Source organism: Saccoglossus kowalevskii, chromosome 1 (genome assembly GCF_978046115.1).
Source record: "Saccoglossus kowalevskii chromosome 1, keSacKowa6.1, whole genome shotgun sequence".
In the NCBI taxonomy this organism is placed as follows: Eukaryota; Metazoa; Hemichordata; class Enteropneusta; family Harrimaniidae; genus Saccoglossus; species Saccoglossus kowalevskii.
The window spans coordinates 24329430-24355134 of NC_140641.1; the positions used below are offsets into that span (position 1 = coordinate 24329430).

The 25705-nt window shown below is 35.6% G+C and overlaps 1 protein-coding gene across 3 annotated transcripts in view; it reads left to right on the plus strand.

The window, feature by feature from the left end:
* The first annotated feature begins 12212 nt into the window (after positions 1-12212).
* Positions 12213-25705, plus strand: part of LOC100379062 (uncharacterized) — a 29225-nt gene continuing 15732 nt past the window's right edge. Inside the window, exons 1-3 of one of the 3 annotated variants that reach the window (XM_085499856.1) lie at positions 12213-12358; positions 22307-22495; positions 24896-25030. In XM_085499856.1, coding sequence (XP_085355982.1) covers positions 22328-22495; positions 24896-25030 — 303 coding nt within the window. In that variant the 5' untranslated portion in view covers positions 12213-12358; positions 22307-22327. Of the gene's footprint in view, positions 12359-16229; positions 16309-21796; positions 21850-22306; positions 22496-24895; positions 25031-25705 lie in introns of those variants that run through there. The other 2 variants (XM_085499857.1, XM_006818231.3) reach the window with 2 other exon arrangements.

Genomic DNA, 25705 nt, shown 5'->3' on the forward strand with positions numbered 1-25705 from the left:
TAATGATTGCGCGAATTTTCGCTAAAGTGAATTCCGTTAAAATTAAATCCCAAGAACATGAAAAACAGTAGAACTTATTGGAAAATCTATGAATTTAAAACTTTGTGAATTTATTATTAAATTAAAACCAGTTAAAATTAATGTTTTTACAATATGTATGATTTCCACAATTCATTTTCAACGTATAACGTGACTGAAGCTGCCAAAGGGGCTAATTTACAACACTGTGCCTACAAATTCACATCTTTGGTCTCAAGCTGGCGCTAACTTGAAGAATAAACATAATCATAACAACAATAAGGTTTAATAAAATGATAATTGAAACAGGAAGTTGAACAAATAACATTGGGAGTTCTGGGGAAGTTTAGTTTTAAAGGGGATGCTATTTTACGCCATGTGTAGAGTCTACTTACAACTCGTTAGAGGCGACTGGGACACGATTTTCTAAGAACTGATTAATGGCAAGAAAACCAAAAAATAGACATATTTAAACTAAAATACAAATAAATATTATATAAACGGTCATAAAAAAAAAAAAAAATGGAGCCTCAAACCTGCATCGGATTGTGATAATATTGGTGTAGAGTATTCGATGTGCAAAATATAGTCATGATGCTACGACGGGCAATGCAATCGTAAAATGAATAATGAATTTGCATATAGACTTACCTTTGACAGGCCATTATACCGTGACAAAGCATCTCTCATTGTCTTGAGAAAACACAGAAGAAGGGCCAAGAAGTGTAGCGACTATTGCAAATCAATTAGTTTTTTTCTAATATTTCTACAAAATATTTATAAATGTTCCAATTTATTGACATATGCAAAACATATTAATTTGGTTTTCAAGAAAATAATTTCATACGAATGGGGGCAATTTAGAGGAACCCTTGCACATGTTGCTAGTGACATGTTAGTATCCATTGTCATGGAATTGCATGTGATAATACAGTGGCAAACATAACTGTTCTACAACATTAATGACTGTTTACAAATATATATAGTTCAAGTGCATCTGATCGGACACAATGAACAATTAAATATACACTTCATCACAGTCCCTTTATCTGTGACTTCATATAAGCCTTTCTATGGACAAACATTAAGCAAACAGTTTCTTTAATATTTCAAACACCGATTTGAGTAACATCCTCAAAAATTCAGATTGTTTATTAGCTTTAGTAACTCGCCTATGTTTGAAGGAACGTTTTCATGTCCATATGTTCCCCTTCTCGCTACCTTAAAACTGTCGACAATTCTTTTGTTCAGTCTGTTAGCGAACATGTCTTTTATTATAACTATATCAGTAGCCATTATTATACTTGCGTAAAAATAATACTAGTACAAACAAAACAAAAATAATTATTCAACTTTCAGTGCCTTACTACAAAATCATGCTAGAAAATACTCCAACCATCGTTTTGGGCGAAACGCCCTCACTGGCGGTTGACGTAAAACTGAACGTTCAAGTTTCTGAAATAGTTTATAAAATACAGGGTAAGGATTCACCTTGATAATTTAAATGAAAGCTAGAAGCAGAAACAGAGTACGTTCACAGGGACAATCGATTATGCTCGGATATGCTTGTAGATACTCCTGGAGTCACTTCGGGAGTCGTGCGTGGGAAGCTATTTTTGTTACTCTTAAATAAATCAGTATAATAAACAATACAATCTCGAGATATTCATTTCTGTCCATGACATGGTTGTTGAATCTAACAGTTATTTTCCCGCATATCCAAAATTTAGACTGAGCTGCATTGACTCAGTTTGCCCACACAACAAGTGAACCCCAGAGTCAATAACACAACTTTCACGTTTTCGAAGTCATACGTGCCAGTGCGCTGTGACCTGACTGTCAAATGTTGATGTGCCCGGAGCCCATGTCTTGAACTTGATAAAACAATACAGTTTATTCAGTCACGGTATTATTTTCTTGAAGCTTTAATACGTATGTTATTTATCACACCAAAACTAATAAGTAAGCTTTACACCCAAATTACAACTGTATTTTAATAATCTTTTAATATTCGAACATCGGACTCAATTTATCTAATTAACACTCAAACTCACAATTAATTAAAACTCAAGAATTTTCAATGGAAGATATCAAACATATTATTGGAACAAACATTAAATTAACTAAAATGTCTCCACCAATTGTGGCCTCTCCTGCTTGTAAGATTTGTGACAAAAATGAAAATTTGCGAAGTGAGTGAAGTTATTTTGGCAGAAGTCACTTTGGCAGACCTTCATAAACCTTTGTGAAAACACTAAAACTAATTGTACTCAATCTACAGAAATTGTTTTGTTCTCTGATCTATTAATTTCTTGCTTCTGGCTGCAGGGACTGTATTTATATTTGTAGATATAATGGGAAACGACCATTCTTTTGATAATTACAAGTCTTTTGTAATTCATATAATTATTTAATATAATATAATATAATCGGATGAACGCGGTGCTTTTCAGCGCTTTTCAGCGTTCGTTGTGCGCCCGTGTTTCTACACAGTTGTATATATAGTGCGTCTACCTTTTACGTGAGTAATTTATAGTTGTTGTTTTTGTTATTATTGTGGTTTTTGGAGTGTTTTTGCCTTTGCCTTGGCAAGGTAGTCGGCAACCAAGATGGCTGCAGCTCACACAAGGCCACCGTCAACACCAACAGATCACCTCACTAGAAACCATGCGGTACGGTGTGAAAACATTGATGGCATTCCTGTTGAAACTTATGTGGAGTCGATTGCAGATTTAGTCGGGGCCAGTAATATTGTGGCTGCATCCCGTATGAACCGATCGGTTATTGTCTTTTTAAATAAGGTTACATGGGTCGACATGGTTTCTGCCGCTGGCCTTGACATTGAAGACCTCCATGTTTCTGTTGAACCTCTTGTCCGCCCTTCTACAAAAATTGTGCTATCAAATGTTCCCCCTTTTTTACCTGACAATTTTATTACAGATGCCTTAGCTAAATACGGGCGTGTAATGAGCGCGGTGCGAGCGATCCCACTCGGGTGCAAAAGACCAGCACTGAAACACGTAAAGTCTTTTCGCCGCCAAGTTTATGTATATTTAAAAGATCTCAATATCAACGGTTTATTACCTATTACTTTTCAAGGTCAGACATACAATATTTACGTTTCGTCTGACGAATTGACGTGCTTTTCATGTAACATGAAGGGACATACTCGTAAAACTTGCCCAAACTCTCAAACAACGAATATGCAAATGATGAATGATGAAAACAATAGTGCTCAAAATAGCACTCCAACAGACTCTCAACAGGTGAATGTAGTAACTAATTTAAATTCCCCTGACACATTGCACGACAAAGACGATGACATAACTGATATAATTAACACCCAAGCACCAGATACTGAGATAAACAATCATGAGACCGATGGTACAACAGATAACATTGAAATTGAAACTGAAATGGACACAGATTCATCCAAAAATATGAACAAAAAGTGCACGCGCTCTAAATCACCAGTTCATAGAGAAGAACAAAACAATAACCAGTTGAATGACGAAAATAAATGTGAACCAAGTTCTAAAAAACGTAATGATGAAAATGTAATCGAAATTGTCCGATTGATGAAGAGAGGGTACGAACCCCTCCTTCCCCTTCCATATGTTTCACCATCGCCTCCCCCTTCACCCCACAAACCCCTCCCCCACGTCTATGCCAATGTAACAGTGTGTAATCCAAAACCACAGCCCGAGCTTACAGAGTCAATCCCATTTCCATCATCTCCCTCACTTGAGTTCACAGTTGAATCCCCGCGCTACTCGCCACTATCAGAAATCCCCATTGATTTAAGTGGTTTAACTGATCAATCACAAGACCTTTCCAGCACACCTATGTCACAAAATAAAATCGCTGATGATATGGAGGAAACTGCCAGCGAATGTAGTGAGAATGAGGGGTCTATCATTTCAAATGTTTCAACATGTACTGATAGCAGCGAATCAACAATATCAAACGCAAATATCAAAACTATTTTGGTGCCTACACTGCACTCACGTAGATTTATAGACAAGTGTTTTGAATTCTGCCCCAATCTTAAAATATTGGTCCGACATCTGATAAACTACCGCAATACCACGCAGTTGAACACATCTGATAAAGCTCGCATGCACAGACTTATCAACAAAATTAAACAGCAAATCAAAACGGGTAACTTTATCGCTGATTTTTAATTCCCACTTTTATGATGGCAAACACAATGACATGCGCAACATACAACGTCAATGGTTGCCGGGACGCCCTCAAACGGTACAGTGTGTTCAATTACCTTAAGCGTGATCATCCCTGAAATATTTATATGTTACAAGAAACACACTCTCTTGTCTCCGATGAAAATATTTGGAAACTTGTGTCGCCACAAGGTATTGGCCTTGGTATTTTTTTCTCATGGCACTGTTAATCGTGCGGGTGTGGCGATTTTGTTTTCGCCAGGTGCAACTGTGAATATTTTATCACAATCTAAGATCATGCCTGGATACGTGTTGCACGCTCATATTCAAATTAATGAAAATCTTCTTCACATTATTAATGTATATGCACCTGGAAGCGCGTGGAATGCTTCACTAAAATTGAACAATTCATCAGTTCTCTAAATAATGACCCAGTAATCATGGGGAGGCGATTTTAATTGTACTACTGAACCCGACATTGACCGTAATAGAGGGACTGAACCGGACATGCGCACTGCAAAGCTCCTCAAATCTGTCCTAAATCATCACAAACTGTTTAATGCATGGCGCCAATACCACGGGAACACATTAAACTTTACTTGGGGGCGGGGTGGTACGCTTGTGCGCCTTGATAGGTTTTATGTCAGCAAATGTATGCGTGGGAAAATTAAGAATATTGACATAAGCAATGGCGCATTAGCCTATTCTGACCATTCCCGTGTCCACATCAACATCGCTATTGGCGACAGTAAAAACAAAAGTCCAGTGTGGTGTATGAATACAGAAATTTCTGCGCGATGAAGTGTATGTAGCAATCTTAACTGATTTTTGGGCGAAGTGGCAAACACTTCGAAATAATTATGTAAATATACAGACATGGTGGGATATTGGCAAAAATAAAATAAAGTTACTCACACAACAGTATTGCACTCTCAAACAAAATAAATACAAAACCGAAAAAGAAGCATTGGAAATGGAAATTAAAACCATCGAACGTTGTACTGCACACTATGCACCGCTCTTAAACAGTTACACTGAAAAGAAAAAAACTTCTCGCACACCTTGTTCAACGCGAACACAAAGGCAGTGCTACCCGTGCGCGACATCAGTTTTTAAATGAAAGTGATGTTTGCAATTCCTTCTTCTTCCAGTTAGAGAAAAAGAAGGGGACCAAAAAGGCGATCTTTCAGTTGAGGCACCAGGATAACACTCTTACTGAAAATCAAACTGAAATACGGAAAATCATACACACCTTTTACAATAACCTGTATACACCTGATAACATTGACATTGAAGCTCAAAATAGCCTCCTTGAAGGGCTACCTCAACTAAATGAAACAGATCGTGATGACCTTGGCAAACCAATGACGTTTGACGAACTGAGTGCCACGGTCAAACTACTTCCCCATGGGCGTACTCCCGGTATCGACGGAATACCAAACGAATTTTACCAAACTTTTTGGCATATCATTGGAAGTGGTCTGTGCGATGTATTTACTGCTGCCACAAACGAAAATATGCTCCCCCTATCCTGCACAAGGGCCGTGGTCACTCTTCTCCCTAAAAAAGGTGACGTTACCAACGTAAAACACTGGCGACCTGTTATGTAGCGATTACAAAATGTTCACTAAATCGCTTGCATTGCGTTTGCGCGGTGTTTTAGGCAGCATTATTCATCCAGACCAAACTTGCAGCATTGCAAACAGGCATATTCACGACAATATAAATCTACTTCGTGACAGTATTGACTATGCTAACTTAACTAACTCACCTGTGGCTATTGTTGCCATTGACCAGGAAAGGGCATTTGATAGGATACATCACGGATACCTCTTTAATACTCTTCGTGCCTTTGGTTTTGGTGACCGTTTCCTTTCTTACATTCGCCTCATGTATACCAATGCCCAGTCCCTGGTCCGAGTTAACTGCGCCCTTACTACACCCATCACAGTGGCCCGTGGCATTAGGCAAGGGTGTTCAATGTCCACTGCCCTCTACGTCATTGCCATTGAACCACTACTCGGCTGATTACTTCATAAAATTAGGAATGATGAAAATATTGAAGGGTTGGTTATACCTCACAGCAAAAAACGACATTCTAAACTCACTGCTCACGCTGACGACGTGGAATTTTTCATAACTCGCAAGCAGGATTTCAACTTACTAAGTCGCTGGTTACATGGTGATGAGCGTGCGTCAAACTGTAAAATCAATCTCCAAAAATCAGAAGGGTTATGGGTAGGTAGCTGGCGCAACATCACCTACTCCCCTCTCGATAACAAATGGAACAGCGAGGGGTTGAAACTGTTGGGTATTTATCTTGGGAAAAATCAAACTTATACAAATCAGAACTGGGCTGAACTTGTTGCAAAAGTAAATAATAAGATCAACTTCTGGAATCACTTTGTTCACAGCATGTCTTACAGAGCGCGCGCTCTTATTATTAATAATCTGATTTCATCGCAGTTAATGTATCGCTTTAATAGCCTTGTGCCGCCATCGGACGTAGTTCTGAAGGTACAGAAAATGCTCCTTGATTTCTTTTGGCAAGGCCGACATTGGGTATCTGCCGCAACACTGTACCTCCCCTTGGAAAGAGGTGGACAAAATGTTACACATCTTCCAACACGCATAAGTACTATGCGACTTTCCTATATTCAAAGATATCTATATAATAACCATGACCACCCCTGTTTTAAGTTCACAGACTACTTTTTTTATGCAAGCGAGCAATATGTCATATGCAAGTCAACTTCTATGCACCACTATCAAAGCACCTTTACAAAGATTGCCATTATTTTATTATGAGCTCCTCCAGTGTTGGAAATCTGTAGATAAAGTGCGTAAGTTCAATGATAATAACGTAACTGATATTCTCAATGAGCCACTGTTTAACAACCCACTCATCATACATCCCATAAGAAATGAGCCTTTTGCGCTCAGACACTTTGTTGACGCGGGAATAACCAAAGTATGTGATTTAGTCTCAGAAACGAATAAAACTTGGTTGGAGGCCGCTGATATGTCGGATAAAATTAAAATCCATTCGGAGCGTATTCTCCATCTCAGTATCAAAGTTATTCACGATTCTATTCCTACCAAATGGAAAGATACTATCAACACTTACTTCAAAGGGAACGGGAAGTGTAATCAACCTCTTTCACATCATAGCTTTGAACTGCACTTTTCTGATGAACTAAATTTGCCACTATATAAGTTTGAAAAGGGCGCAATCTATAAATATCTAATACGTGTCCTGTCAATAACACAACACTTACAAAAACTTGACACTGTTTGGCGGGACATCCTTAGTCTGCCTGAAAGTGCTAAACCAAACTTCAAGGATTGCTATGAAACACCAGTCATTAACAAATATGGGGATCTACAGTGGCGTATTGTCCATGGTGCCTTTCCAACGGGGAGATTTCTGTTCAAAGCTCGTTTGAACAATTCAGATAAATGCCCCTTTTGTGATGAAGTTGACACACTTCAACACATTTTTTATGATTGTCCATCAAATAGCGCCTTACTCCATTATTTTAATAACATCGCGTCGCGACTGCTTCAACCAGACTTTCGCATTCCGATTTGGTGGTTCTGTCATGAATTTGTTTTCGCGTATCTGTTGACCGACTTAATTAACTGATTATTAGCGAATTGCTGTGTTATGTCTGTCATCGTGTAGGCCTATTTGAAGTTTTTGGACGGAACTTGGCTCAGTGATTTGGAACTAATTACGAGATATCCGTCGCGATTCTGACAGTTGGTATTCCATAGTTATTAATGTAGTGAACGATTAATCAAAAGATATGACGTATTCAGTACTTAGTGTGATTGGCTTTATGATTGAAGGTTACGCCCTAGAGTCTTTTTACTGTTTTGTAATTGGTTAGAGTTTTGAAAATGAATAAAGAGAGTTTGAGTTGGTCTTGGCGAATACTCCACGACAGACGCAGTCGAGAGTCGAGGCAGTCCTGGGGCGAGCCTTGAGGCAGTCCAGTCTTGGGCTAGTCTTGGGTCAGCCTTGCGAGAGTCTTGGGGACTTTTCCCCAGGGCGCTGTGTCTTATAGAGTGCTCCAAAAGATCGACTAAGATGAGAGCTGAAACGTATTTCGTTGTGTGTGCCTTATTTGACTGTAAAGTTAAAGTGATTTTCCCGATCCCGTACCTCAAGGGGACGAGATATAGAGACGAGACGAGATTCCCCCCTGGCAAGTGTGGAGAACCCAGAGAGAGAAGTTTTACCCCTGATAGTTCACTATTTTACCACCCCATCGCTCAAAACACTTTATGTCGAGCAAGGCACAAGGTATATTCTGTTTCTTAGCGTGCATGTCTAATGTTGCAATTCATGTCAGCCGTCGTAATAAAAGAGGGGGGCAAGGGTTATTTTCGTTCAACGTAATTGCAATATTTTTTGTTCGTACAACGTAAATAGAAAAAATAAATTCCGTAATTCTGTAATCACAGACTAGACGTACAACGTAATCAATCAAATATTTTTTCGTACACTGTAAAAATGTGTCATTTTTCTCGGTACGTACAAGAATTTACATCCAAATAAAAAAAATCGTAAAAAAAAATCTAGGGAAATTACATTTCAGAAACTGTAAAACGACTAGATGACACAATTCACTACAAAATTGAATGTCCAAGACGTGAAAGGCCCTCTAACCGAATGAAGAGCATTACGAGGGTAATATGCGCATGCGTCTCTACACACAGCGCAGTAATGGCGGAGCATTTGAGTCGGAGAGCTCTTTGGACCATTCAATGTTTCATTTTTTAACATTGTAAACTGTAAAAACGTCTTTTTTCCTTGTAAATTGTAAAAAGCCCTTTTTATTTCCCGTTAAACCGTACCAGCTACCCCCTTGCCTCCCCTCATAAAAGGCAAAACAAAGGATCGAGTGAGCCTCTGGACATTTTTATTCAAAGTATTAAAGCGAACCTAAATGCGGCCTTAATTTATAGTTGTGTATATTCTAAACTGTATTCGAAATAATATTGCAGTGGTTTAATTTTGTTTTAATTATAACTGTAGCTTGGATAGGCATTTGAAGTGCTTGCCATGGAGGCCATTCATGGAGGGGAATAATTAACGAACGAACATATTTAACATCCGGGTACTTTTCAAAGCTATGACGTTTGGTATCTGATCGCATTCGTATACGCCATTGTACATAGCCGTTCATGCTGCCTAGAATTGTGTACTATTAGTATAAACTCAACTTTTATATGCACAATGTGCTTTTTAAAACTTGGGTTTGAACCACAGTATTCTGAGAGTGAAAGCCCAATTGCGTTAAAGTACCGTACTTCCCCGATCGTAAGCCCCTCCCGAGTATGAAGCCCATCCCTATGTTTTTACTTGGTATTTATCGAGTTGAGGGCATTCACGATTATAAGCCCAGAGTGTTTTTACTGGGCGTCGACGATATTCTTTAAAATATGCGTGTAAAAGGTGTGTTTCATTTCATAATAATCGTGATTGGCATGTTAGTTTGGTTCATGCTTTTAGTTTTATGAGAAAACTCGCATTAATTTCAAGTTCAGAGTGCATGGCGAACGTACACAACGTGATTCGCATCGTTTCTACTCTGTCATTTACTCAGGATGAACATCGATGTTGCAATTCTGGAGTAATCCATATTTCTTTGAGTAGTAGCCTTCGAAAAGCCAAAAATGTGATCGTCAAGGCGTGTACCTGGTTATTGGGCATGGTTTACTTTGAGACTATCATGAAAGGCCTATGGTTTGAACCCCGGGGGTTTGAACGATGAGACATGTTGGCGACCGAGAAAGGTGTTTAAATTCTTCCTCCACACTCAGTTTACCCACGGTTACTATTAACCGTCGTTTATATTTCGGAAATTGCGAATTGCCAGTTTTTAGGGGGAAAAAATCATCGTTTTTTTCGTTGCAATCAGTGCTACAGATCGCATTTTAACATTGCGGTAATTCACTTCCGCATTACGCTAAAAAATCATCGTCAATAATCGGAAAATTTTATCATTACGACACATCATTTTGATTGGTTAATGAAAGACATGACCTGTTATGTCAAAGGAAGTTGTTCCAGGTCAAATCGTGCTGAAAAACCTCATGGTGGAAAATTGTTTTGCGTCGAGAGTTTGCGTACGATCGAAAACATACCAAAACGAAGATAATGATAAATGCTTTCGTCCACTGTTTCCTCACAGACCCTACCCATTATTTCAGACGGTATGTAAATCGTATTGTAATAAAATGTGTGTGTTTTTTATGAACATGTTTGTTTCTTCATTGTAAGTATCGTTCAAATCAATGACGCATTTTTTTTCAAAAATAAGTATTATTTTCCCGAGCCCGGCGTGGTGAACGAATATTTTTTTTGGATAATTTTTCGTTGTTTGCAAGATGGTTACAGTGTTTAACCCCAAAACAAAATCATTTTTTCTGAGTTGGTCCTCGAGTATAAGCTCATCCCTTACTTTTCCTTTACGTGTTCATGCCTCCGGGCTTATGATCAGGGAAGTACGGTATACTGTGAAGATTCAATTCAGTCCAGTGTGAGTGATGAGAGTATATCGTCGACGATGCCCCTTGTTCGGATGAAAGTTTTATTTCAAATTACACGTAAGTCTGTGAACAATCTGCTTGGTGTTCCTGTGACACTTGTCCCATGATTTGCCAGTGCAGCCCCGTGAATACATGGACGAAAATGTTTCCACCACCACCCTACGAACTCAAGATTGCATACTCCAGCATCCATACTTTGAATAATTTGCACGCCGCACAGTGCAGTACTGGAAACAGCATTTATTAGACAGTTAGACAAAAAACAAAACAAAATGCCTGTCTCGATCAATCGCACATCCATAATGTTTGTATGTTGATATGCTTGTAAATAACATTAACGTAAAAGTCGAAACAACTTAGACTAGAAGTCAATTCACCAGTCCAGCCAGTTATGGCTCCCCTGTGGCTCCCTAAGTTGCTTATATTTAATCAGATACTATTTCGTCATCATGCTTTGTTACCATACCTGTTTATACCTCATGAGGGCGTTTTCTTATGGCAAGATGGCGCAAACGGAAGTCCTCGCAGGTTTATGGTTTCTCATATTTAAATCATCATAACTCTGAAGATAATCATTTTTTTATTTTATTTTTCAAATTTATAATCAATATACATAACTTGATAAATACAAACACCAAAATAGGCTCTATTTAGTTCCCCTATGTTTTGATTGGCAGGGGGGTTGGTACCCCCTTAAGTGCGAACCGGTGTCACCGGCCTGCCTACGGGGTTCCAAGGTGTTTTTGTACTGTTACGTGATCGTCTTTTATTTTATTTTACCCGTGAACCAAAAAGCATAATATAATATAATATAATATAATATAATATAATATAATATAATATAATATAATATAATATAATATAATATAATATAATATAATATAATATAATATAATATAATGCTGTTCATTGTCACTAGAAGACGAACACTTGGAAAGCACATTAAAAATGGGGAAAATACACTTAAATGCTTGGCCCATTCATGTATGTTTGTAACATATATAAAGAAATGTGGAAAATAATGTTTTCTTTTCAGAATTGTTCAAAATATTTTAATTTACCTGATGACCGCAATAAAACATAATTAAATATAAATACAAAAAAACTCTTTGATTAGAGTATAATTCCCCCCCGTGTGCAGAATGTATTGATCAGCATAATACATTCCCTGGTCATGAGTATGTTCTATTGTGTCTAAGTACGATGAACAACGTTGAATGCAAGTTGATATTGTGTGAACACAATCATTCTCGTCACAAAAGCGTAAAAAATAGAAAGGTCCATATTGTTTCTTCTATTTTTATATAAGTTTGTTCAATTTTGGTTTATTTGAAAAAAAACACACGTCAACATCAAATCACTGATCGGGTGATGGTGCGACGGACGAACAACATTGTCCCCTCTGTATGCGACATCGGCCCCCATATAATTATGGTTTATTCCATCAAACAGCTGATGAATTCGAAGTCACATGATGGTGTCGTTGCTTCATGTTTATTGCTTGGCGCTTTAAAAATAACTGTGTTTCTCGAGCATTTTAGGGACATCGTGTCGAGTCTGGGACCTGATAGTCTGTCACGGTGTGTTTATATTTGCAGGTATGTATAAACATGTTAATTTTTCTTGTAAAATTATCACTATTCTCAAAAATGTGTCGTCCAAATTTATGAACAACATTATTTCAATGACATCATCTTTTTTGCTTCTCAGCTGTTTTCTCGTCTGTGGCCACAGTCAGCTGGCGCACACGTGATAATAAAATAAATGCAATATTTACTATATGGGGGCCGCCATCTTGAATGATGCATAAAACTAAATATTAAGAGACAAGTTGTGAAACGCGTTTTTCAGATTCCTACAAATCAGGACAAAAATACCAATCTTTCACAAAAATACGGTCCGTTGGGGTTATATTAAGCCAACCGATAACAAAATTCGGTCTAATTCGTCGTTTTTGTGTGGAAAAATCCCTTGCATACGAACAGCTAATTACACGAAGAACCTAGAACACTTTCCTGGGGTATTTAAAACTAAAAATGGGCATCCCAGCTGAGCAGCCAATCAGCGACGGCCTAACACTTAGATGACAATTTCGGTTTCAAATAACCCGGCTTAGTGTTCTAGGTTCTTCGCGTAATTAGGTGTTCGTATGCAAGGGATTTTTCCACCCAAAAACAACGACGAATTAGACCGAATTTTGTTATCGGTCTGATAATTATATATGCACAAACTGATTGCATATTTGAATTTGCGCTCAATTTGGAAAATTGGGGGCGCTGGCAGTCGGTCGGGATCCAGAATCCCGTGTTATTTCAACGTTTTCGCTGCTAGACCATTTAAAGTTTCCATTTATTTAGACTTTGCATTGTGCCGTTTTCTACCAGAAATGATACACTAGTATCAACACATTCGTTCTTGGACCGATCCTTGTGTGTGGTACTCGCGGGATGCATGTTGTTTATCACGGAGTCGCCGTCTCTATAATCTTTGTGACCTTGCGTTATCATGATGTGCCTACAAGTACAACTTTATGTCATCTTGCATTTTCAAAGTATAATGTTCTCCTTACTCCATCCATATTACCTTGCCATTTTTAATCCAATGAACAACCCATCGATGGGTTCGTCTGTGCTCCAACCACTAAAAGAAATTAGTGGTCTAACGCATGTGAAAGAAAAACGATCTTCCTCAAGTAAATTTATTGACTGGGATGATGATTTGATAAGGAAACTATTCTAGGATACTCAGAGAAGGTTGAAAATGAGTGCTGATACCAAGTTCCTAGCTTAGTTTTGCTCACATTTCAAGTTTTCAAAAGCAATGTTCACAAAAACCACAAAAATGTTCACACAAATTGCTGGCAAAAGTCAAAATAATAGGTACATTACCTCAAACTTCAGTATGTATTCATAAATATCGAAGACGAAAATGGGAAACATTAAAAATAGAATATTTAAGTTGCGCCACCAGCTGAAATAGAGAAATGCTCAACCAATCAAATTGCTAATCTAGCACAGAAAATACATACATTATACTTTCATGTATGCAAGATGATGAGTTTTGACAGACATAATTAGATGTTATATCTTCACGTTGAAACTTTCCTGCTACTGCACTCTCATGAATGGTGAAAATATAGGCTGAAGATTCTTCTAAAAATGAAAAAGTTAATGTTTGTAATCATCTCAAACTGCTCACAAAAATCGCTATAATTTGTAACAATGAATTTGGTTGGTCGATAAATTTGCTATCACACCCAATCAAATACAACCTTCAACATACTTGCTTATGAATATAGTTACTGATCGGGTCTGTTGGGAAAAGAATGAACGGATACAAACTGTGAGTGGACGATGCTTTTACATATGCTTGTACTCTACTGAACCTGTGATGGTTGAAAAACGCAATATGTATGTTTTAAATTCAATGGCTATTGCAGGTCCCTTGGTTTTCACTCTGACAAGTAAAAAGTCTGGGATTTTTTTTTGTGTTAACTGATAGTAAAATTAGGTGACCTATATTTTGTATTTTGGCCATACGACTGAACCATGGGTCTTTAAATAGCGTGATACTGAATTTCTGAGAGATTTTGTCTTATGTCTGTGATTGGTTTGTTGTGCGGTACAAATGCCACTTTATGCCTTGTCAACTAAAGTCGGGAGTATCGTTTTGATTTGAGCTCAGTCGCAATAAAAAAAATAACAATTATTTTTAAAAAACGAAATTAAGGTTGGCAGAAAAAATCGCTACCACTCTTGCTTTAAAGAGTTTGGTTTGTTGCACCAAGTTGTGTTTGATATATGTCCAATAGCAATGTACATGTATACAACTCCTGGAAAATTAACTTGTATATTATAATACTATTATACTGAAATACTGGAATTAAAAAACAAAAGACTTTTGTCTGTTTTATATGACATTTATTTTGATGGGTTGAATGTAAAACATAGGAAACAATTATTTTCACTGGTTCACCTTTCAGCAAAATCGGCAGGGGAAAAAAGTACTTTTACAGTATTAGATCCAGAAAAAGATTTAAATGTTTTCAGTAAATTTTTATTTTAAATCCTCTTAAAAAATTGTGTTTTTAGTTGTTTTTTTTGTTTTTTTTCAATAATTCTAAAAAAAAAATGTAACCACATTTTTAACTGATGCACATGATGATGACCAGAATCATCAAGATTTGTCTGGGCCATATGATTAATTATTAATTTCTCTGCATTTCCACAAGCCCTTATGAGCAAAATAACGTGCATTTGTTATTGTAGAATATCAAATGAGTTGACCCAGAAAATTCAAAAGTTTTGTCATCACTGCCAAATTGAATATGTGCAACGCTATTTTCATAATAATGAGAATAATGTAACTATGATATGTATATATACATAGATGCACAAACTTTGTGAAATAGAAACACTGATAACACCCCTCAGTATTAGACAGTACTGTATGTGCTCTGTTAGCAGTGCATGTGCTTACGTAATTGACAATGTGCGTCTTTGATAAAATATGTCTTATTAAAATAAATGTAACTTTTGATTTATGCAAGCTTTTATCACAGATGCACTTCTATTGGGGTAAACAATCTATTAATTGATTCGTTATGTACAATCAGTTTCAAGGTAACATGAAACAGTCTTCTTTTGTGTGTTACTGTATCGTATTTTGTGAAACCATAAACCTTATAACCTTTTAAGAAACCTATCCTTATTACTTTTTTAAAAATCACTATTTTTAGTACAGTTCCCAAGAACACAATGTTAAAGAAAGAATAACATTTTTTTTTGGACTTTTAAAATCCAGATTTCTGAAATAATTCAGAATAACAATACTGTGGAATACTTTATTTTTGCTGGAATCAATTTTCGCTGAAAAGGCTTTTTGGGCGTTTTGTATGGAATTTATTTTCACTGATTTTTGATGAGTTTAATGTGAAATATAGGAAAAAAAGTAATTCGCTGAATTTTATTTTCACGGAATCGTCCCTTCAGCAAAAATGGCGAAAATAAATTCCAAGCGAAAATAAAGTATTCTACAGTATATCATTTTTTCTCACCATGTCACCAGCCTACAATTTGGGAGCATTATATCTTGCAATAAAGCAGTAGAATACTAACAAAATGACCACCATTCACTATAATACAATCATCATTTTCTCAAAAAATATGCTGATGACCCACAACTTTTTTTTTAAGTAAATATATTTATATTATCCTATAGTTCAATTGCAAAGTGAATAAATTATGGGTATATTTTGAGTAGGCTTCTTCCTTAAACCATTGAAATTATGAATTGTAATTACAGACATACGTCTGTCAATTACATAAGTGTCTGTGAATATTAATTAATAGAGCAAATACAGTGTGTAGCGTACATTGTAACCTGTGACAGAGAGTATTGGAGTTTAGCCAATAATGACTTCCAACACTGATATTGTTCGATGTCACATGACATAAGTCATGTGAGTTGTAGTTGCGACAATAGACAAGTACCCAGTCTTTTTAATAGTGTAACGTACCAAACCGTATTTCAAGAAAGTATCACAGGTGTAAGTTTAAATAACTCTCTTACTTTGCTGTTTGATTGGTTATGCTACCACTTGTATACTACCTACGGTAGTCCTACATTTCTATTGTCCATGATTGTAAAATGCCATTGTAACTGAGGGTGTGACACTGGTACCTGCAGAATCCTAATTCTTTCAAGACGTTCGATATATGAAAGGGCATACTATTAACCCTTTCAATATTTTTTGTATGGTATTTGTTTTTCCACAATTTTCAAGGAATACTCTGGTTCTCTTGGTCAAAAATATAAAAATCTGTGAAACTGGTATTTTTCACAAGTAAATATTCTGGTGCCTGGGGAAATGCACTAAAAAACACTACTACATGTACATAAATCTGTTGTGAATGCACATTTATGTTTCTCACTACTTCATTGAACTAACAGTCGATACTGCTATTTCTCAGTGCTAATATGCTAGTGCTTAATCATACCATATTTTATTAGGATGCATTGTCAAAAAGTTCTTTAAAACAATAAAAATACTCTGGAAAAGTCGAAAAATCAGCTAATTATCATGCATATTATGAATTTAACTAAAAACTATCATACCAGTACTACGTCAAGCTATACTTATTTTATACCCAATCGATAGAGAGATATCGATTGAAATTTGTGTTACTATTTGACCTATGCCCCAATTTTAAAGCATACATATACTAAATTTCATTGAAATTTGGATTTGACTGTTATTGGGATATCAGTGGAACCATTGACATACAATGTTTATCGTGGAACACACACATAGACAAACAGGATAAACTAATCAAAGAAAGCTTAGAAAGAACTTCTGTGTGCTGAAGGTATTGAAGGCATAAAGAACAACAGAGGAATATTGTTTTCACTATTTAGAAAGCACATCTTTTACACATAAAAAGCATTGTATTTATTGAATGCAAAATCATTGAAATATGTCTTTTTTTGACCATATACTTTTTCCTTTATTTTTACAGTAAGCACATGTGCTTCTAATAGAGTAAATGCATGGTCAATTAATATGCAAATTATGTAATTAATATGCACAGATTTCAATCAAAAACTATTCAAGTCTGCGCATCACTTATATATGAAACAACAAATTTATGAAAATTTGCTTCAGGTTCCTCTGCAATGGAGTTGACAGTACTACATTAGTACACCCTGACAAGCAAATTGATGATTATATGCACCAGTCTCTCATTGTAATAGCATGAATTTTTTTGCTATGTATGGCACTTTTTCTAATAAATAATTTGCTCCATTTTCACTCATCTTGCATACAAAGCATCAATAGATGTTGACGAGCAACAATCCTGCCTGCCTGCCTGTAGGAGTTGCTGGGATGTCAAGGCTACCTCCTCAATGCTTCCATTCATATAGTTAGTTCCATTATTATGTTGAGTATGCATGAAACCACTTGTTCATGCACAATGTCGATCACATGATCTGATTCAGCTTCTAGCATTGTTTTTGTTTGTTGACTCCATGAATGGTTTCAGTGTGACAAAACATGGTTGAAGTATATCACATGAACTTGCTTGGAGGATCACATGCAAAATCTGTCCTTGACTCACTAAACTATATAGTATATGTACAGTTCACATGTGGTTGCCAATCTGAGTTCAGTTTGTGGTCGCTTGATTTGAGTCAAATATCAATATTTTACTCAGGTATAAACAATGGCATGTTGATACTTCAATGAGCGTTTACATTTGTTGGCAACTAATCCAACTTTACCGTTATGTCTAGTACATGTCTATCAACTGTAAATGATTTGAATAAGCGTTCTGTAATTGGGTTCTAATCTGTCCACATTGGGTAACGTAACATATATATTCAATCTTCCAGACACAACCAAACCCCCCACACCCTATCACCCTGGATTTAAAATGGCCCACCTTTTTACATCTGCATTAAATTTCTTAATCTCAATTTTCTGGAATGAAGAAAGTCCTGGCGGCTATAGATATTCTTGTCATTCAAAACATCAACTTGATCTGTAAAAAAAACATCAAATGAACTTAAACATTGTATCAACACATTTAATTAATCATAGAGTTAACTGCTGGAAACAGATCTAAAAAACCTCAAGGAAGTGATCACGGAAACCTCAGAAACATGATAAACTAACCCTAACTAATCCCTAACCTGATTTTTGTGACCCTGTTTATAAATCACTTCCATTCTACAATATTAAATGTTTGATGGTTATGGTACAACTATTTATATCATTCTGAGATTAACTCTGACAAGATAATGCTCTTTCACAGTTAATATTTCCTTCTGATTTTAGAACTACATGTGTATATTATTAGAATCATGAAGTTCTTCATCTTCATGTGACATTTAACTGATCTGCACAGTACCCCGGTATTCCAGAATATTCAACTACACAGTTGTTGTGGCTATATGATATCCAGGGAAACACAACATGAACTTCATGAACTTGTAAGGTTATAAGAGGGTCAGTGATCTGACCCCATTTGAGGTGATTCACATGGGCAGGAAAAACTTGTCACATGTGCACTGAATGTCTTGTGAATGTGCACCGTGAACCTGGGGGATATACCTTCAGACATATACCCATGGACAAAGTGGCAAAGTAATCCTTATAAATACTGCATCCATAAACTGGCAAATTGGTTTAACGTAAGTTATTTTTTGCTTTGTACTAGTAATTGATAATGTAATGTTCGATGTAATGTAGGTTATGCTAAATTGTACAATCATTCTGACATCAACCGTGACAAGATATTACTCCATCACAATAGTTTCTTCTGATATGAACAAAATATTAGAGACTTGAGGTTCTTCAACTTTTATTTAATAATAATTCCAAGATATTCCACTACACAGCTGTTTTGACTATATGTTATCCAGGGATACACAACAACATGAACTCAGTGATATCATCAGCCGGTCAGTGACTCTGACCTCTTGCTGACCAACTAGGTGATCCACATGGGTAGGAAAAGTTTGTCACTTGTGCACTGACCATTGTACTAAACAATAGTAGCTTGGTGTGCACCTTGAGTTTAGGGGTCTGGATTTAGTCCTTCAGACATAATTCCATGGACAAAGTGGCAAGGCTATCCTTACAAAGACTAGCTGCATGTATACATGTAACTGGCAAATAAAGTTAATGTAAGTTTTTGACTCCCATGTGCGAAGCACAAAATGGGAGTCTTTGCAGTTAGTGTGTGTGTGTACATGTATGTGTGTATATGTGTCCGACTTTTCCACTGCTATCTCAAGAACCATACATCGGTTTTTGATGAAACTTTGTGCATAGATGCTCTGGGCCAATGCGCAGATTTGAATAGGTTTTGGTAAAAATCCATGCTCGTTAATTACCTAATTTGCATGATAATTAGCTAATTTTTAGCTGTTCTATGACTGTTCCACTGATATCTAAAGAACTACTCATTGGATTTTGATGAAACTTGGTACATAGATGCTCTGAACATATGCGCAGATTTGATTAGTTTTTGGTAAAAATCCGTGCATATTAATTACCTAATTTGCATGATAATTAGCTATTTTTTAGTGGTTCCATGACTGTTCCACTGATATCTAAACAACCACTCATTGGATTTTGATGAAACTTGGTACATAAATGCTCTGAACTAATGCTAGGTTTTGATTAGTTTTTGGTAATAATCCGTGGATACTAATTACCTAATTTGCATAATGATTAGTCAATTTTCGGTTTTTCCACTGATATCTCAAGTACTAATCATCACATTTCAATGAAACTTGGTACATAGATGTCATATGACACTGCACAGACCTGATAGTTTTTATGGTAATATCAGTACATATAATTACCTAATTTGCATAATTAATTAATTTTCAGCTTTTGATATAAGTAGTGAGCATTACATTTCAATGAAACTTGGTACTTACATACTCAAGGACTATGCAGAGATTGTTTGTTTCAGGGTAAATAATTGTGCATATTAATTACCTAATTTGCATAATTAATTTTCAGCTTTTCTACTGATATCTAAAGTACATGTACTAATCATCACATTTCAATGAATCTAAAATTATGCAGAGACCCAATTAGTTTTTGGTAAATATTTGTGCATATTAATCACCTAATTTGCATAATTAACCAATTTCCAACTTTCACACTGATATCTCAGGTACTAATTATCACATATCAATGAATGTTTATACATGGATGCTGTAGGACAATAGACAGACCTGGATAATTGTGGGTTAAAATCTGTACATATTAATTACCCAATTTGCATAATTAACCAATTTTAAGCTTTCACACAGATATCTAAAGTACTAATTTCCATTTTAATGAAACTTAGTACAAAGATGCTCTAGGACAATGTACAAACCTAATTAGTTTGGGGTAAAACTCTGTTCATATTATTTCCCTAATTAGCATAATAATTCATATTTTTTTGGTTCTAATCATATTTCAATTAAACTTGGTACATAGAGTTTTTGTTACATTGCGCAGACCTCATTAGTTTTACAATCAAATCCGTTCATGTTAATTTTCTAATTTGCATAATTAGTTTTCAGCTAAGTAATTTCAAATTATATTTAATGTGTCTCCAATACTCTCAGCACATGGGAGTTCTTTCTAAGCTTTCTTTGATATTGTTTGTTTTGCACTAGTGAAATATCATATAACAAAATATCATGCAATTTCTGTCTAAAACTTCAAACAAATGAATGACAAATTTTACTTAAATACTAGTCTGGTTCTCTAGTGTACTTCAAGCAAATTAACATGATTGGCAGCCCATGATTAGTTATTTCACTTGAATATTACTTGTGTTACAGCAAATGTAACTGTTTTATTTTTGCTGATTTATCATCAAGTACCAGTATTCACCATCTATTATTACAACTAAATTACCTTTGTTGCTCTAGCCACATCAACAACTTATCTGAAAATAGGAATGGAATTTATTTTGCATTCTAAAGTTGAATACAAGTGCAATTATTGAGAGGTTTATACATTGTGTACTAAAACATGGATGTGATATTTTGTTTCACATGTGACTATATCATGCAAGTTCATTTGACACAGATTCAGTATGCCACTTTGTTTTCAAACATTCCTCTCCCCAATTTCAAATGTTTCATCTCTAGCTATGACCATAGCTAAAAGTTTGTGGTGTAGTAAGAAAGAAATAGTGAGGTCTTCAATGCATTGGGTCATTTTTCAGTGCAGAGAGGTTTACACATACTGTTCTGAATTGAAAACAATTAAAATTATTTCTTGTGAAAACTATTCTTATTTGAACAGGAGGTCAAGAACTGAACTCTGTTTGTCCCTTTGAAAGAGGTGGGGGGGGGTATTGTTAGCCGTATTGAGGTGATTGACTTTACATGAACAGACTATACTGCATACCAATATGCATACAATGAACCTGTACGGATTCTGATTGGCCATTCTATTTAAATGTCTAATGATGGTGCTTTAAAAGCACTTTCAGCTTGATGAGAATCTCATTCCATCAAAAGTTGGTATCACATAGACATCCAGGCTTCTCTACAAGAGACTTGGCACCAGGTAAAGAACTGTGCACTAGTATTTATCACTATATTGATTCTTGCTTTATTCTAGTTGATGTCTTGTATGGTTTTTAAAAACATGTTTTCAGTAACATTTCTAAAGGACTTTTCTAATTCTGTCAAATCATTTTAAGTAGCTAGATAAGTTTTGAATTTCTGCCCTGTCAGCAACAACTCATTATGAGAACTTTTACTGAAACCTTATTTGTCATTAACACTATTTTTATGCAAAATTTTCCATGGTTACACACCGTGCAAAATTAGTCAAGGTATTCAATTAATAAAGTTTAAAGCACTATTTCTTTTCAAGTTTCGGTTGTTTTCCCCAAACGCAGGAACAGAAATGCTGAGTCCTTTGAGGCCTATCGCTTTCTGAATCTTTTTTGCTAAGAATGGTTCTCGGTTTATTGTCTCCCAATGATACAAGTGAAAATACTTGTGATTTTTTCTTCCAGGTTCATACATTGCCAGTCATCATGGTTAGACTAACTTGCAATTGTTTGAATGTCAGTGTCCATGTTAAAGAAAGTGAACTTAAGCCATTGGATAGATCATCTTTAGGACTCTCTGGAGAACACCTTAAAGATGAATTCTTCAGTAAAGATGTTGCACTAGTAGTACTAGATCTTGGTGGAATCACAAAGGTATGTATATTTTGATATTTACTATAAATGAATACTTGTAAAATGTGAAGTCTCGTGGGGTTTCTGAAATTCTTATGATGATCAGTTCCAGGTCAGAAGCACTGAACCAAATTTCGCAATATTAACTGACACTCTGTGTAGTAGGTCCCCAGTCTCAGAGCCGTTTTCACTGCTACAAAATTTCACAATGTTCACTGTTTCACCAATTTTGTTTAAATTTGTCTCGCATGAAATTTAAGCGATTTACTGTTTGTATACAAGTAGTCAACACATTGTCAAAAAATAGCAGGTCAATGATGGCAGCTAGCTGATACATTGTAAAGTAAGAAAAATAATAGTAAACACTTTGATGACAGACTAGCAATACACACTGACTCAGTCTTGATAGTTGGTTGTACATTTATATTCTCGAATAGTAAAACCAACCTATTCATTGTGATTTGTTGACACTTTAGCCTTAAATTATATATCAAACAAAGAAACCTGTTTTGTTTATGGCCGTTGTGAAGTGATCTCTTAAAACTAGGTTGGTTTATATTATGTTTTAAAACTTTATTTTATTTTGTTGTTGGCCATGATTACCAGTTAAAAGGCCCATGTCTAATTTTGTTTCATCTATATAATTGGCCACATTAAGAATATTCCCCAATGTCTGTTTGAATATTGATTTTAATAATCATATGCTCTATATTGAAGAAGCATGTTCCTGTCTATTGAAGTTTACCTTTAAATTTAAATTGAAGAGTGGTCTTGCTTATTGTGTATTTGAAAATACAACAGAACAATACACAGGACATACTAGTCAACTTTTGTAGCGTGTGAGCTTTGGAAGATGTTGGTCCAAAAACAGGATGTTTGCTTCATTAACTACTATAATAAAAAGATTTAACAGTGATGACAGTGTGTGATCTATGCAGCTTTGGAGTTGGAGCCCTAGAGCATTCAAACATCACATTGCAGTATGCATTATCTAATACTGTGTGTTCTATTTAAAACTTCATAGTAATTACCTGTATGTAACCTTACACTGATACAATGTAAAACTTGTTGAAAACAAGTAAATTTAAGCAGTAAAAACTAGAGTGAATGTAGCAACATGTCTTGACCAGTCTTCATGAGTTGGACATTGAAAAACATGTTTTAAAAAAATTGCATTAACTATTATATAATTCCAATAAATTTAAATATACTGTTATATTTGAATGTGTATATAACCTGGCGTTGTTTCAATAAAAGTAATTGTTCCATGTTCAAGAATTATTTATTTATGCAAATACCAGTAAAATGCATTTTTTCAGCCAGCCATATCATGTGTAACCAACAAAAATACTGTTTTCAGCTTCTAATTATCAGTTACTATGTATGGACATTTAATTATCATGATGCTTAAATTTGCATATGAATATGCAAATCAAAAGAGCAATTATATATTTCTAAGTAATTCTTGACAGCAGTTTTAAAATTCTCTATTAAATTGAGATATACCTTTAGTGAAATCATTTCATTTTGAAAACCAATAGAAATATATTGTGCTCATCACTGCAGAATTAACACCTTCTCCCACTCAACCCCCTCCTTTCTAAATCATAACATGTTTGTTTTTGTTTTTTTACAAGGCTAGATAGACATAGATTGATTGATTACTACATATTGCCTTCATATTCAATTCAATGCTTGCTATAATAGCATTGACTAATTTCATTCACTGTGTTTTGCAATACGCATATAGCCTTGCCAGTTAGCCAGTGATAAACAAACATGTCACCACTAGTTTGACTCGATGGCCTTTGTAATTAACCTTTCCATGTCATTACTCCTAGATTTAGCAATGATAAATTATGTCAAATTGATGTGTTGATTGGTGGAAAACACTTGCAATTATATTTATTGTGTTATTCTTGCAGTACATGAAGTACATCACAACTGAGACTGAATTTCAAACATCTTTGTAGTTGTAAATTCATTGTCAAAATTTTTTTTTTTTTTTTTCAAGTTTTAATTCATGGTGTTGACAAGTCCATGCAGATCAATGATGATGTACATAGATATCCTGCTAGTAAAATGAGTCTTCTATACACATCAAACTTACCATATGATTCACTGATTTTTTTACGGCGGAGACGATTGTTTTAGTGAATTCTCTTAAAGGGTCATTTGTTGAGAGATTTTGTGTTTTTCTTTTTCAGTATTATTAATCTTACTACTTGTCAGTGATTAAACTGTCAGTACAATGTTAGCATCCAAAACAACAAGGTTCCACATATCCATAATGCAGTATGTAACTGTCCTATATATTTCTGCCTCACAAACCAGCATGTGTTTAATGTTTTTTTCTCACTGCACAGTTGCTGATCAAATTGATTTAACACTGTAAATCAAATGTTGTCTGCTTCTTTGCAGGAACAAAGCTGTTTAGTTGAAGAATATCAAGTAGCAGACTGGATCATCCATCAATGTCTCAATTGTAAATTATCATCCTATGCTTTACATGCTACAAAAGGCATGGACAGAGTTTTAGTGTCTACATCAATGATGGTAAGCCTGAAATTCTCTAGATTGCTTCCAAACCACCAATTATATTTCCATAGAAGATACTGTTGGTGTTTCGGTTAACTGTTTCAAGAAAAACATGATAAAAATGTTTCTGAAGCCACATGTAATCGGTTCTTGCCAAAAAATAATAATATTCAGCTCCAGCAAAATCAATAGAAGCAAAAATTATCATAGCCCAGAGTCTGGTCATTGGGTTTATTCTAACCAACGTCCAGTAAAACTCGCCTGAAAATTCAAATTGAATTATTCAAATTAGCAGAATGTGGTCGTGGCAGCAGTCGCCGTCGCTCAGTAACAAGATAAGACAGGGCGATCCATAAAATTTTGACAGGGGACTGTGGTTGGCTATTATTTTTAACCGCACTCACTACGTCACATGTGCAAAATGCGTGCAATTATGTAAATTATATTTACGTTCAGGCTCCTCCGTACTTCCTTTTCTGTCTCTTTCGAAATTGAAACCAGGATCACGTGGGGATGCTTTGACTTAATGTTGTTTGTGTCAGTTGTCCAATTAGCTTCATACCACCCGTATTCGCCATTTAGACTCGCACCGATTTCTGTGTTCGTTTCACTGGGCGGTGATTACGGGCAGCTATGCAAAGTTTAACAGCAGAGTCTCTGGGCTAAAATAATCACAGGTCACTAGTGTTTTTC